Source organism: Cloeon dipterum, chromosome 2, assembly GCF_949628265.1.
Source record: "Cloeon dipterum chromosome 2, ieCloDipt1.1, whole genome shotgun sequence".
In the NCBI taxonomy this organism is placed as follows: Eukaryota; Metazoa; Arthropoda; class Insecta; order Ephemeroptera; family Baetidae; genus Cloeon; species Cloeon dipterum.
Genome location: NC_088787.1, coordinates 13,817,148 through 13,832,973, shown reverse-complemented (window position 1 = coordinate 13,832,973; position 15,826 = coordinate 13,817,148). Strand labels below are relative to the sequence as shown.

At 40.4% G+C, this 15,826-nt stretch overlaps 1 protein-coding gene across 1 annotated transcript in view; it reads right to left on the bottom strand.

The window, feature by feature from the left end:
- Positions 1-71: 71 nt before the first annotated feature.
- The window catches only part of LOC135935444 (uncharacterized), a 30,958-nt gene continuing 15,203 nt past the window's right edge, over positions 72-15,826 (bottom strand). The window contains exons 2-3 of the mRNA XM_065477767.1: positions 9,303-9,712; positions 72-3,281 (exon numbers count right to left, since the gene is read on the bottom strand). Of these exons, the coding sequence (XP_065333839.1) occupies positions 2,334-3,281; positions 9,303-9,638 (1,284 nt within the window). The 5' untranslated portion in view covers positions 9,639-9,712 and the 3' untranslated portion in view covers positions 72-2,333. The remainder of the gene's footprint in view (positions 3,282-9,302; positions 9,713-15,826) is intronic.

Genomic DNA, 15,826 nt, shown 5'->3' with positions numbered 1-15,826 from the left:
CTCTGTATTTCAATATTGATTGCTGAGCGTTTATTTTCAATTTGGAACCAGGCAAATAAATGAAAGACCGCTTTGATACCACTAAATCATAAATTTATTATCATTCTCACAAAAAGAATAAAATTTAACCCTCGAATTGTCCCCGAAACAGACTTACTTACATCTTCTCACTCATTAAACTTGATGGGATGATTAGTTATCACACAATTTTCCACATCTCTCAACAATTTTATAACTTCAATTGAACTAGTATTTCTTGAATAAGGTTTTTATAGCACTTACCAAATTTTTCTTTATTTACGTCCATTGCATAGTTTGGATTTCAATTATAGTGTGAATCCGCCCTCTATAATATCTGATTCAAAGTTTATTAAATTTTAAAGACTATAAATTTAGTAATTTAAAGCTCTATCGTTTCTCATCTCTTTGTAAGCTGCAGTGAATTTGAAGTGACGATCATTGATAAAAAGTGCCTTTTTAAAAATACGCGTTTACGTCAAAGTTTGAAGCCACGTGAGGCCCATAGTCGATCAAATTATAAATTAGTGTCAACGTCGATTCAATGTATTTTGATTACTCAATGAAGTTGTTCACCCTCCCGATAAAATGCATTTGAAATAACACTTTTGACTATTAATTCTCATCGCACTTGCTCAGGCGTATTTGTACATCTGGAACATCGAGTATCATCTATTACATAACATATATATTTAAGGTGTAACCATTTCCAACGAAACATTTTTGATTTGTTTTTTAATGACGCTTAGATTAATAGTTATTGTTTCTGGTCATGCAGACAAAATTCACAGGAGAGTGGCAGATATTTTTAAATGCGTGAACAAAGTTTTGTCGAAAATAGTTCAAAATGAATGCAGGTATTGCATCAAGAAACAGTTTGGTTGGCGATAGGGCAGCGAAATCGGACCTCTATTGTCGCGATCGCAATTTTGAAACGTTATTACACTCGAAATAAAAGTGTTTTCTAAAAATTATATTGATATATCTCAGGAACCAATTGCGCTATATTTATGAGATTCATCAGTCTTTCAAATGCTTTCAAGTTATCAGACAGAAACTGAATAATTCGCCGTTAAATTGCTTAATGCACGAAACTCGCGTTTCACTGCCCTCAAGCTGGAAAAGTACAAAGAATAAAAATATACAACAAACGAGTTTAGAATTACGCGGTCGAGTAAAAATTTTAATTATTTACACCAAACGTTTATATTATTAGTTGTTTAAAAATTTGTTTCAGAAGCTGATGACCAAAGGTGTCATTAAGTGAGATAATTTAAAATCAGATGAGCCAGAGTGATGATTAAAAACGCCGACAAATGCAAGAATGAACCAGATGACCCGTCACGATGTGTGTTGCAAGCTGAATATATTTAGAAATCCGCGGTTTTTCCCTTTTCATAAAGCTCGCGAGCTGGTTCCCTTGGTAACTACTCTCTGATGCTATCTCTAGGCTGCACACACTCAAAAGGGTCCACTCATCCGCACTGCTTTTTACAAAAGTAATTTTGATACCGTCCGTGTTCTGTTCAAAAAGTGCTGGTAGCGAGGCCGAGCAAACGAGATGTGTTTATGGCCCAAGGACCGCCTCTTTTGTGAGTATATAGCCATGAATTATTTATCATCTCAACACACCGTCCGCTATTGATTTGTCGAGCAGTGTCGGCATATCATTTTATTATTCATTGTCCATAAAATGCGGTGGCTATACCTTGAAACGTGAAACACGTTGCTCACCGGCTGGTCAAACCACGAAATAGAATTTTCGAAAGGGACGACCGCCTTTCGTTTGATAGTAAAATTTTACGACTTTCCTCAAAAGCGTCTGGGTGTTGTGCCATTTCACGATGATAGTATGTAAAGAGGAACGAGCAGTCCCCAAAGCAAGTATGTTCCTTTTAATAAACACGGCGCGACGATGTACACTTACTTGTTACCCAGCATATGCCGCGATTTTCGCAAAATTCAAAAATACAAAGCTTATCAAATTTGGTCGAGTATTTAAACGTATTTCAGTCAAACGCGGAGGGTTCTTAAAATCAAGTAAAAGGCAGAGTCCAGCACAAGAATGGACCACATCAAGGGACACTGACGAGTCGCATTTGAAACAGAATTACACAATATAGATTCGAGTACTGTATTTTATACGGTGAAGCGCTTTCCCAAATCATCCAAATATATGCATATAGTGTTGAATGATAATGTGTGTCATACGTGCCAAAGAACAACCGAGGAATCCTTATTTTCATACAATCTGCCGCGAGTTAAGCTCGTCATCACGCTATAAAGGCTATGGTGCCGCACGTACGCCACGATAGTCAGATCTGCGTCTGGCGCGACGTAGTAGTGTCTTTGTTATTGTTCTCAAAACTGCTCGACTTGCAGTCCAACGAGATGAGGGCGCAGTGGCTGCCCGTGTCCGAGTTGTTGCCGTCCTCGACGCAGCGCAGCAAGTGGTTCGGCAGCCGCGAGAACTGCGACGGCGAGCTGAGCATGTGCGCCTGCAGCGAAGTCGGCGGCGACGATCCAAACAAGCTGTCCGACTGCTGCTGAGGCGGCGGCAGCGGCTGCTGCTGCTGTTGCTGCGCAGGCGCAGGCGACTGCGCACTGCGCATCGGGGTCGGCTGCGTCGCGGGCGCGTGGTTCAAGTGGTTCATGTGCACAGGGGAGGGGGGCAGGTTGGTCGGCAGGGCCTGATAGTGGTTGGCCAGGGTCAGGTCAGCGCCAGAGTTGGCGAACGCCTCTCGCTCCTGCTGCATCAGCTTGATCTTCTGGATCATCTCCCTGATCTCGTAGTGCAGGATTCCGAGGAAGCTGAGCTTGACGAACGCCACCACGCAGTAGCCGATGACGAAGAGCAGGTCTGCGTTGGTGCGCAGCCACCTGAGCAGGTGCTGCTCGCAGCCCGACGAGAACACCTCGCAACGCTGTCTGCTCTGCAGCAGCAGCGTCTCGTTGGCCAGCGAGCCGGCGGTGGTCGTCTCCACCATCACCGGCCTGCAGCAGCTCTGCGGCACCAGGATGCTCTCGTCGCCCTCCTTGCTCCACCCCCACCAGCCCTGCAGGTTGTGCGGCACCACGATGGTTGTGTTGTTGCCCCCCTCGCCGGGACTCTGCGGCGTCAGCGGCAGAAAGTCGCGTGGGCTGGCCACGCCGCAGCACTTGGCGCTGCGTTGCAGGCTGTCCCACACTTCGGTGAAGTCGGCGTTGGACGAGTACTCGTCCACCAGGCGCTGCTGTAGTGTTGGTTTGATCTCGGCGCAGATCTGCAACAAGCGAGTTAGAAGTTAGTGCCGCCGCTCTCAGAGGGGTGGGGACACATTGGGGCTGACAAAGCAATTTGGGCTGATCGCCAGCTTTCGCGCTATGTAGAGGACGCGTCTTAAAGGATTTGTGTGTTAATCAAATAGGATTTTCATTCGAACCGGGGGCAACAGCATTGTGCCGAGGAATAGCTTTAATCTATTTATAACTCCGATTTTGTCTCTGTGCGCTCTTATTTTAATTTTACCGTCAACAGGATGACAGTGAAACAAAAGAAGAGCATTGAAAATGAAAAATCAAATTTTCGATCGTTCGTAATCCCTCATCCATCAACTTACACGCAATGGCACACAAAATTGACCGTCGTTAGTATTATATTAAAGATTTTTAAGTAAAGCTTTACAGAAAATTTGTGAGAAATCCTTTTTAACCTTTACTTTGATATACGTTTTTAAAAAAATTGGAAAAAGCTAAAAATCTCCCAGGTTTCCGTTTCAATTTTGGAGAAAATTGGCTCAAAAGTTTGCATGCTATTCATGCTGTCTCCTTTTTGCAAATTATCATTTATCTTGCGATGGAAGGGATGGAAAATCAAGCAGAAAATCATTTAATATTTCGATAAATTTGGCCAAAGCTGAAATTTAACTGTTCCTCGGTCCGCGAGGATTAATTCAGGATGGATTAAATTTTTGAGAGGAAAAGTTATGCATTAATCCGCATAGAGCTGAGCCACTCGATAATTTTTTTTAATTTTATAAAATTACATAAATGTGTATTTATTTCTGTTGTCGTATTTTTTTCAACTGTTTTTTTATTTCATCCGTCTAGATATGTTTTGGCCATCATCGCTGTCGAGGGAAGTTGCAACCATTTGGCTCCCAAGTAAAAAATTGGAGGCATAATCCATTGTTATAAATTTGACAACCGAGGACAAATAGATTCGTATCATAGTCTTTTTATAGAGCTTTCAAACAATAAAATCAATTCAACCAGCATTGCACTGACTTAAGTACATAATGATATTTTAAGTATGATTACCAACTTTTAAAAGTAATAAAGTTTCTCATGCGTTTTGTTTGTTCTGTTATAGCTCATGAAGGCTATAACGGTTTTCGTTTAGATAGAGTGCCATGCTGGAACAACGACTTGGCCATCGCTCAAAATGATAGCGCGTTGATTGTGCAAACCCTGAAAAATTGCACTCTCGTCATCGCAATTTATTACATCTAGCGCTCAGCGGTGGAGGCCAGTGTCATTTCCGTCTCAAAGTTATCTCGGAAAATCGATGCCATCTTGTGCCCAATCTTGGCAGCAGGCAGAGAAGTGTGTTTTTCTTTTTTTTTTAGCCGCTTTCTGCAGGGCAATTTTTCAACAAAAGTTGCCGGCTGACAGCCATCCCGTATGTGACTAAATCAAGATAGGCCAGCTTTGGGCACGCTTTGAGAGCGAAGAGAGCACCACAAGACGCACTCAGTCACTCACTCTCTTTTCAACTCCCAGAGCGAGCGTGCCTGCTGGAGTCGTCTTTAATTGAGAACACGAGCTGGACCGAATGAAAACTGTCAAGACTGCCGCCGCCGCCTCTGCTGCCTGCCACTGCGGTAACAATGGCTGCAAATAAATCCCGTTGCCGCAGCAAACACTTAAGCTCATTACAGAAAACCGCACATTCGCCGGCAATGCTGCTAAATCTCCTGCTGGTTATGCTGTCCGCCTCGCATTCGAAACCACCGCGTTGCATAAGCACCGAGCGGCAGGCGCCGTGTCCCTCTTTTGTCTATAATTAAACGGGGGAGCGTGCATAGCTCGTTGTTTGATCTGTCTGAACCCATGCCCGTTAACTTGGTTTTGGCTTTCGCATATAATTGGCTTCAAAGCTAATTGCATTACATGCATGAAGAGGCGTATAAAAATAACATGAAGAAAATCTATTTTATCGATTGTTTAGTGCGCGAGTTTAATGAAAAACTTACATTGTGGAGTTTCTAAAATACAGCAAAGCCATTTCGTTGCATTTAAACGGAATGTATATTATTCAGTTACATCTTTCAAGCACAAACTTATTTCGCAATCCTTTTGAAAGTATTGCTTTTGAACGCACTAAAGATTCTCTTTTACTCAAGTTTCTCATTCAGTGCAGCTCAAATGAAGAGAGCGTTGTAATATTTAGAGAGTCGTGAAGTAAGAGACGCGTCTTTTGTGTATTTGAAAAGTGCCTGTTTCTTTGCGAGCGTCAATTCCTTTCATCTGCGCAAATACAGTTTCATTAAAAACCACTCACTAGATAAAGTAGTTTTTGCGATGCCAGAAAAAAATTGAAGCTGCGAAAGAAGCGTGACATACGTGCCCGCAAACCACTTGGTGCAATGCGATAATTTGCACGGGCAATCTAGCTTGCTCACACCTCCTTCGTCGCATCAAATTTGCAACGGCGGATTGGCATGTAAATTATTCATCAGGCCTGTTTGTCTGCAGGTTGGTCGACGGATCTAATTTCTACAGGGAATTCCTTGCTGTTCCTCGCCGTTGCCACGAATCCCGACTGAAAAGTGGAAAGTCACTCATTCGCCTTGGCAGCAGCGTCGGCAATGTAAATAAAAATTCCATTTGCTTGGCTTCCCTGCCTGCCTGGCCTGGTGTCGGGCAAAGTTAGCAAGACGCAACAAGACGCTCGGCTAAATGTTCTACTCAAGAAGAGAGCCGAGGCAATTCTGCTCTGCTATCAAATTTTCCCTGCGCCAGAAATGCGCCGAGAAAGAGATTAAACTTTTTAAACAAAAACCAGCGGCAGCAGGATGAGGCAAAAGTTTGTGCTGAAAAATGAGCGTCTCTCTCGTTTTGCGGTCGCAGTCGAGGCAGACCAATTTCGTGTTAATTTATGCTCGCATGCCCTTTCTTCTGCTTCCGTGAATGCACTTCAATTATCATTCCGAAATAATTGCGCTGGAAACATGCGAAAAAGTTGGTCCCAGAGATAAAAACTTGGTGCTGCTGGGCTCTGCTTTTTGTTTATTTTTCAGCCAACCGCATATATGCATTGATGTATTTTTTCCCCTGCGCGCCTCGCCAGGGAAAGACTCGTTGAAAAATCTGCAATCACAGGCATTCCGTTTGGCCTAATTAATGGATTGCCCGCGGGATTGACGGATTGCTGATTTAATGGCCGCTTAAAAGGGGGACCTCGGGCGAGCACAATGAAGCGTATGCGGCCAGAGTCCATTGTCTCGGTTCCAAATTAATGCCCCTCTATATTTAGTGCTGCTAGCTGAGGCGCGGCACAGTTAGTTAGATGGAACGAGCGGGCGACAGTGCCCCAGGAAGTTTTTGCTCAAACCTCAATCGGGATTCTGCAGCGGCACCGCTACTATTTCAAAAGTCACACGAGTAGCAAACTTTGGAGGTCAACTTGGTGTTGTTGAGTTTGACGTCACGCGAATGAAGTGCCCACGAACGTGTCGGTGCAGTTTTGTAATAATCTCGCGCGGGAAACGAGTGTATTTCATACGATGGGAGCTCTGCGAACTCAAACTAGGCCAGAGAAAATTTTCATTGAAAGTTTGCGACATTTATGAGAGGAAGTTGACATCAACTACGTTTAGTTTGATTGCACTTGTCATTTATAAATCTAAATTTGCAGGAAAATGTATTTGAAGAAATTTTAGGATATCAATTTTTTTTTTAATGGAAAATTTTGGCTTGATACGGATAGCATTGAAAACCTCTTACGCGTACTAGATTTTCTAGGTGAAGTCAAGTCCCAGCATAACATCAACACAGATGATGCAATTTTTACAAAAAATATAAGCAAATAATAAATGGCCAATTTTGCCATTGCCATTACAATCTATAATTTCTGATGATTGTAAGCTGAGATTTGGCCGTTATCATTAGTTCAAACTTACCTAGTACAATTATGATAGGTGGGAATTGTTTCCAATTCTAGAACTTTTCAAATTTAATTTAATTTAATTTGACAAAGCATCATTGAACTAAGAGTACAGAAGTTGGAAACTTTATGAAGTTGCATTGCAAGAACTAAGGAGCGATAAACCAAAAGATGAGATCCTTTTATTCTCCGCGCATCTCCTTTCTCAGGACCTTGCTGTAATTATTACTTTTCTCTCGGGTGTTTTAATTACAGCTATGTACTTTTTCTTTGAAGTAATTGCAGTGGCGCAAACTCTGTGGTCGCGTGTCAAATGAAGAAAACACGGCTTGTTTTCTTTTCCAGAATTGAGATTTGACGGCGCCTCTGAGGCGAAAGAAGATACACAAAGCGTCGCCCGCCGCGAAATAGCGAGGCGCCGAATATTTACTCATTAAATGTGAATGTATATGTAGCTTTCTCCGCCTGCTTTATATTTTCACGGTTGTTTGTTCGCAACAAGCACAAACAACCCGCCAAACATCGACAGAGTGTGTGTGAGCATGCAATACGGTGGATTCACTGGCTGATGAAAGACGGCGCAAAAGTGTGCTAAACGTTCTTCCAATTTATAAATATTCAAAAGTTAAACGCCGGTTCTCCCCTGATGGTTGAAAGGACTGCTTCGACATCAAAGGATGAATTTGAGTGTACTTTCAAATGCGGACGCACGTGTGCGCTTTTTACAAACAGTGTTTTCCAACAGGTACAATGAAAGGAAAATACCAGAAGAGCGAATAGTTCCATTTGTTACGTTTAATGCGCTTGCTGCTATTTTTCCAGCCCTTATACTCGTTCCATGAAAAGATATATATTGCTATGGAAGGGAAGTAAAATGTGCGACCAGCTTTTTATTGCCATCTCTTTGTTTGGATTTAGACACGCGAGAGTGAAAGCAGCGCCACAGTGAACTACAAGGAATAATATAAATCAAAATATGAATGTTCATCGAATTGCACATGGAACTGCGTCACTCTTTTTAAAAATGAACCATTTTCTGCTTGCAAAATAGTACAGAAATTGAAAATGTCAATAAGTAACTTTAATCAAACACTCTTTAAAAGAATAAAAGTTGTGAAAGGTTCTCGTAATTAAAATTTTTGACTGAAGTTCCATAAATAAGAGCTAACTTTCAAATTAAAGCCCGACTATAATTTTTATATACTTTCATAGCTGCTTGAGCTATAAAATTTCACTAGAACCTTCGATGAGGGAAATACACGTTATAATGAAAATGGCGTTTATTTGACATTAGAGACTGGCTTCTGTGTTTCCCGGAAAATTCCGGAAATAGCCTTAGCAACCCATTTTAACAACTGGCCTTTGAAACGAGTAAAAAGAGGAAACACACTTTTCCGCAAATTTAAATTAAATGGCAATTTTGCTCTCAGCAACGAAATTATTCAGCAATGCTTGCGCATGTTTTAGACGACATAGAAAACTCTAAAAACATTAAATCAAAATTGAGCTCAATGTAATTATGGCTTTTCCATTTTTTAACATCTGCACTTGTCAAAAGGTAAAATTCATACGCAGGGAAGTTGTATCAAACATTTTCCCGCAAGTTGCAATTTTATTTAACTTTTTTCGACTTCTATTTTTAATCTTGAATGAAAGTTTTTAAGCTCATAAAATAGTTAATCTGACAAATGAACCCAATGTTTTAATAATTGATTTTTGTCTTTATTTACCACATGACTTTAAAATAAATCAACCTCCTTGAAAACAATCTATATCCCCCGAAATTTTGATTTGCACTCTTTTACCACAAGAATTGTGATAAAAATTAATTCCAGTACTTGCTTTTTATTAATAGAAGTTGGTAGTGGAATTCTGTCCTTGCACACTTCCCACTATAGAGGGAAACCTGGTGGAGAAAGGACCACCTTGCACCAAGGGCTTAGATTAAAACACAAGAAATAATTCTATGAAGCCATATCACGCACACTTGCTTGGCAGATTTAGCGTAGCAAGTAGCGTATCATTGCAAAGAAAATGTTATTTGTAACTGCGGTGTGTTGCTCACGTTTTGGAAAACAGTGCCTAAAATAATTCCTTTGCTATTACGAGCCCGAATTTATTGCAAAATTTACTGTACCTGGTCAAATCTAAGGATCCAGCTGAGTCCGATGAGGACGTCTCCGCAGAGGAGGAGGAACAGGAAGAGCCAGTAGAGCTCGAGGAGACGCTCGTTCAGTCTGAGGGCGCCGAGGCAGCCGAGCACCTGGACGGCGCCGCACTGCACGATCAGCGCCAGGTAGGCGTACAGGAAGGTGGGTTGGTAAAGGTAGCGCACCGCAGGGATGAGGGCTCGTCGCGGGTCGGCCAGCGTGCGTCCGGCGACGCACGCGAAGCCCACGACGCTCGCCAGCAGCGCCACGTTGCACGCGTAGATCCAAAGGCGGTAGTAGCGCATAGCCCTCCTTAAGAGCATCTCGCATATCACAGGCTGCTCCACTTTGTGCGACTCGTGGTTCACCTTGCAACCAAATAAATGTTCCAATCCATCTGCAACAGCAATGTACATTTATTAGTTTAGTGCTCGGGTACATATGTCAGAATATTAATAAAAAGGTTTGTTTAAGGCGAAAAGAAAATGCTCAATGGAATGATTAATTTTCTATTTGATTTTTCGGCCAGTTTTATAAGAGTTGAAAACTCTTTGGTCTTTAATCTCTTTAATTTTGTTTGAATTTTCTTAAACTGGTCATTCAATCAAAGAGTATATAAGAATTTCAATTACGTAGACTTAAAATATTGTTGATATATGCCAATGAAATGCCAAAATCGACTCTTCTATTTATTGATTTTGAAAAGACTGTACAAAAATCTCGCAATGCAAATGGCGAAATAATTCACTATGTTGCATTTTAACACGTTGATGCAAAATAAATATATGGAAATTTGTTAACAAACTCGTGCTCAATTGTAGCTCATGAATTAAGGCTGCAACCATAAGCCGAAACTAGAAAAGTAGGACATTTTGCTGTATAAATATGGAAAAATAAACAGCTTTTTATACACCGAGGAAACTGCTTCAACTGAAAACTTTTTAATTGTGTTAGCTATTTAGAGTTCGCTTCATAAATTTCCTTGCGATTACGATGTGATTTTAGCTTCAGTACTATAACATGTAAAAGCCTTGTGTCACAATTTTAATTTAGCGATAGCGTATGATCTTTTGTGCAAATCGACGTGGAATGCGTGCAACAAACTAAAGCAATTGGGGTGGCACTATTGGGTTGTAAATTATCTGTTTCAGATTAATTCATGAATATTAAAAAAGATGCTACTTGATTTTAATTAAAAAGCATTAGCGATTAACACTTGTGAGAGGTATTGGTTTTAATTCCAATTAAATATTCATTTGACTCTAGGTCTCACTCTTCTGTTGAGAAAAAGAGGGGATTTGTTAATTTGAAGTTTGAAGCTGAGTTGCACTCTCAGTATTTAATTAAGATACTTTAATTCCTATTCTAATTTTCAGGAAAAAATCATAAATCGCGTAAATGCTCTGATTCTTAATACGACGTTTGAACATCTTATCAAAAAAGTATGTATAATTCTTTATATGCTGCTTATGAATTGCAAATCTAGTAATAACTGTAAAGAGTGGATACCAGATATAAAAAAGTGTCTTCTTTCTTTAGAAACTAAAACGAACCGGGAAAAAGAGATCCCTCGTCTTTCCGTAATTTGATTTAACTTGAATGACGCGACAAGCAATTCTTATTTCATATTCATTTTCTTTGTAACTCTAGAATCAAATGACTTTACATTTCAGTGCATTAAGCGTCAGCACTAACGAGTGGCGCTCTTCTTTTAGCATGACAAAAGGTGAATTCGCATTCACGCGATGAAGGCAACTCGTCATGAGAGTTTCAGCGGACAATTGCTGTAATTAGATCAGCCTACAGGAAAGCACAAAACAAGCAAGCATTCACGTTTCGTCAATAAGTAACAGTGACATAAGGATACCCGACTACAATGACTCCATTATCTCAGTGGCCGTAATTTAATTAGCAAACTTGGAACTGTGCAGCGCTGGGAGAAGCGCCGAGTGCGAGCACCAGTTTCAAAGTTGCCGGTCGACTAAACTTGTGACAACGGCAGAGAGGAGACGAGAGGAGTCTTTGAATCGAAGAGAGCACCTCAAAATTTATTAACTCCCACTCTTGTGTGACGGCACAAAAGTAAATTCCGCACATCGCACCATCACCATCGTTGTCGTCGCCAGTCGCTGCTAGTGCAAAAAAGCCACCCGCCTCACCCCAGGGGCGCGAATTTTAGTCAGGAAACTCAATTCCACGAAATATTTAACATCAATTATTTTATTCATCCTCTTTTTAAAGAAGAATAAATTCATCTTGTAGCGGTTCCCTCCACTCACTGGCATTATAAATTTAGTTTGTGCCATCACCGCTTCGATTTATATGTATCGCTATTACCGTGTGATATGCGCTTCACTACCTTCCACCTTGCACTGGCCTGACAGCTCCACCACCGCACGCAATGTCAAGTCGCTTACTCGGGAGATTGGGTCGCGCGTAAGTATTATCTAGTAGGTTCTGATGAAATGTAATAATAGACCGGGGCCTCACGGGGTAAGATAATCTTATAATAATGTTTATTATTTGACTCGCTAATTTAATACGTATATTTAACTGTACTCGTACGAGTGTAATTCAAAGTATGACGTTACAATCCAATTGCTACGCGGACCAGCAAATGGAATTCAACGCATTTCATCCCTTTGGCTTAACGTTTCCACAATATAAACAGAGCATCGAGCAAATGATGTTCCTAACGGTATAACAAGGCGAATTATCAAACAGACAAAAATAACAAAGGCAGTCAATAAATTTAAATCTGTAAATCACTTTGATGGGTTTTGGTAGCAATCCCAGAAAAGCTTTATGTGAGAAGGAAATTAACTCATTCAACTAAGATAATTAATTGTCAATTCTGATTATCCTATATTTATATATAATAATTATATTTGTTGATAATTCTATTAAATTTCAAAGCTCCTAAATTATTGGAGAGATGTGCTTTACTTTATCAAAGTTCATTTTACATTTCTCCTTGCCATTATTAGATTTATAAATAAACTAATTGAACTTCATTAATAGTGTAGCAGTTATACAAATGCTACACAATTAAAATTTTTATGAACAAAAAGCGCCTATAAATATCAAATTAATTTACAAATTTTGAAAAGAAGGTCTTTGATTATACAACATTTTATTATTACTTATCCGCTTCCTTGATTTGTGCAAGTCTTTCTTTTCTTATATTTGTTAAAAAGTGACTAAAATGCAGAACCCCAATCACTCCTCCTCCTCCAGCATGCCTGAGGCTGCCATCCAACACGTTCGTGAGATCTCAGAGGCGGCTAGGGTAGAAAAGGGGCTGTATATGCCACGTGAAAATTGATCTCACGAACTGCCACTTCATGACTTGCAAAATAACCAAAAAGAAACCACTTCTACGAATTCGGCATTTGCAGAGGAGTAACCAGCTTTCGCGCTCGGCTTCGTCACCGTAAATTCGCGTGATAAAGATTTGCATCAGTGAGTTTTACTGCGGACCGCAACTCGTTTTGCTGTCGGCAGCGACCAGTGGAACGCGCGTATTTCACGCCACGGGAACAGTGGATTTGTTGACGGCTGGGGCACAGCGAGCGGAGTCAAACAATAACCGTGCATCAACCTGCCACTCGCGTGAAAATTGTTACGGCTTTAACGCTGTATTTCTCGGAAAATATCACAGTAAAACTATGAATTAGCACCAACTTTTAGAGTCAAAGGTGAGAGTGAGATTACGGAGAAGTGCGGGTGAAATTTGATGGTGGAGGCTACTTTTAGTAGCAATTTTATTTTGTTTGTGTTTCATGAATTTTAACAGTCCATTTGTCTATAATTAAAATATGGTCCATCTATTGAACTTAATCTAAAAATATATAAAGAGCAATTATTTAAAATATCTAAAACCATGATTTAATCGGCTGAAATATCATAACCTATTTTAATACTGGTGAGGAAGAAATGAAAATCTGACTTTTTGACAGCAGTACAAAGAATTCTCATCTCAGAGGCCCTTAGCGGAGATTTATAGGCGGCAGTTTTCGGAAGAATAGCCTCGCACACTATTCTAGGAGTTCTGGGAATTCCGGGAGATGATACAAAGTTTCGGTGTGTTTCTCGGAAAACACACAACCCGTCTCATTCTCATATACGCCTCCTCCAGCAGTAATTGGAGCGATAAATTTAACCGGAGCAGCATGGAAGCCGGCACTTCATATCCAGCGCAACGAAAGGAGAGCGAACGACGTCTCGAGATCTTTTTGAAGAATAAGTTGCAGCAGCAGCAGCAGCACTCGCGGTCGAAATTATACGGAAATATATTCTCCTCTTGGCGAATAGGGTGATGGGAAATCGAGTGGAAATAACACATGTAGAGCGAATTAGAGCAAAAAGAGTCTTTTTATTTGGTATAATCACGATAATAGCATCGGCAGCAGAATTGGATGGATCTTCTTGGAAAAGGAAAGATCTGTGGCAAGGCATCTTAAAGTAGATCCCCACCCTTGAGCCGAATAGCCTTTCGTTCCTTCTTACAAAGCAACATAGTTGGCAAATCTTGTGCATTCTACTACTTTAATAAGACTTAGAGACTTACAAAATAATTCGAGGGATATATATTTTTAATCCCCCTATTTTTAAAGGCTTTCAGATCACTTTTATCACTTATCTTTTTCAACTTGATATGATGTTTGAGCAGGGACAACTTTTTGCGTGTTATTATCTCAAGAAAAGTTTAAGCTTAAGTAAATGTTTCTAAACCAAAAGAGGAATTTATTTTTAGATAATACCCTTTTTAAACCTTATAAGTATAATAATATATTATATGCATGTTAGATCGATTTCCTAGTTTCCTAAAGAAATAATTTTTGTTTTGTCTTTAAAGTTAAGTGTAAATCTTCAAGCAAAACAGACTCCTCTTTAAATAAAATGAAGATTGCGGCAGCGACCTTGCTGTCTGTTTGCTCTTGCTTGGGGAAAGAACAGAAAAATTATCGTGGATTTGCGTCACGCTTTTTGTGCTTTATGGCCCCTGCAGTGAGCATGTGGAAGCCCTGCTTCGAGGGAGGCGGACGGAAAGTATCCTGCTAGCTGGCCTTTTTTTCTCGCAACTGGACTGCTTTTTTCCACGGCTTTTCCTGCGTCACCCTACATTGCTGCTCTTTTCTTCGACGATGGACCGCGTTCTTGCAGCGTGGCGCCAAGCGGCTGTTAAATTTCGTCGAAATTGCTTAAAAGTTTAGTCTTTGTTCAACACGCCTATTTGCATTCGTACCCTTTTGAATTCTGTTTGCCTTGCTCCTGCAGATAAAATGCAAATGCTGCAAACACATCAGCGCATAAAACTGATGATTTGAGTCTACTGTTGCGTTCTTGGCGAGCGTTTCCGATCTGATTTGAATTTTCATCTTGTGAATTGAATCAAAATCCCTTTGTCGCCGTTCTTTTTTTTCTTAGAAATCTGGCGGAAGCTATAAATTTTGTGCGTTTCATCCAATTCACGCAGGATTAATGCAGCGGCAGCGTTGTCAAGTATGACATGAATTATGAAGCATTGCATAAATCATCTTCGCGACTGCGACATTTAAATAAGCATTTCGTGGGGAGAAAGCTGGGGACGACAGAAAAATCTCTAAAATGTTCAGGAATTTTACATAATGCACTTTGCCAGATCAAAAGTAATGAAACGCGTTAAAATATTCCCAAATTATTTTGTGATATCGCAGTGTCAAACTTTGTTAGAAATGTTGAGGTATGAGTTTCAAGGGAGGAACATTTGACAATTAAGAAATTATGATTTGGGAAAAAATATAATACTTTTTATAAAAAAACCTGAAACCATTCGAGCATTTGTTTCTCCTGAATTAGATTGATGTTGTGGATCATAATTTACTACACTCTTGTGACCTATTATGAAGACGTCTTTTAAAAATAAAAATGTCTCTTACCCACGACCCTTTCAAATAAAGAGGGTAAAATTCTTTCTTATATCACGGAAGAAGAGCCCCAAAAGAAGTTCCGTGCGTCACGCAGAGAGCCAATTTGCTTAAATCGATTCCAAATTGATGTTCGGCTGGAAGGAGCAATAAACAAGTAGTAAAATTACCCTTTTTATTCGCCCGTTATCTAAACGCTAGGAAATTTTCATTTTCAGCCTGGCTAGGCGCGAGGATAAGCACTCCAGACTGATAATAGTTTTCGGCACAAAAAAATAGCATTTACTCAATGGACGCCACTATGGCGCGGCAAGAAAAAAAAAATAAAAACGCGAGCTGCAGTGCAATGAAAAAAGTTTTATGTCCTCTTCCCTTTTTGCACCAGAGCTGCTCTCACGCCAGAGACGAAAGTAATTTGTAAACCTTCATTACGCTGGCGTGTACACACACGCGTTCGTTTGAGCTTCTGGGTCAGGATTTATCGCCCTCTCTAAGGATGGTGCGCGCACATTTCTTTAATTCCTCACGCTTCCATTTCTTTGCCCTAACTTGCTTTAATTTCACACTCTCTAATTGCAGAGCCCCTTTTTTTACCAAGGACG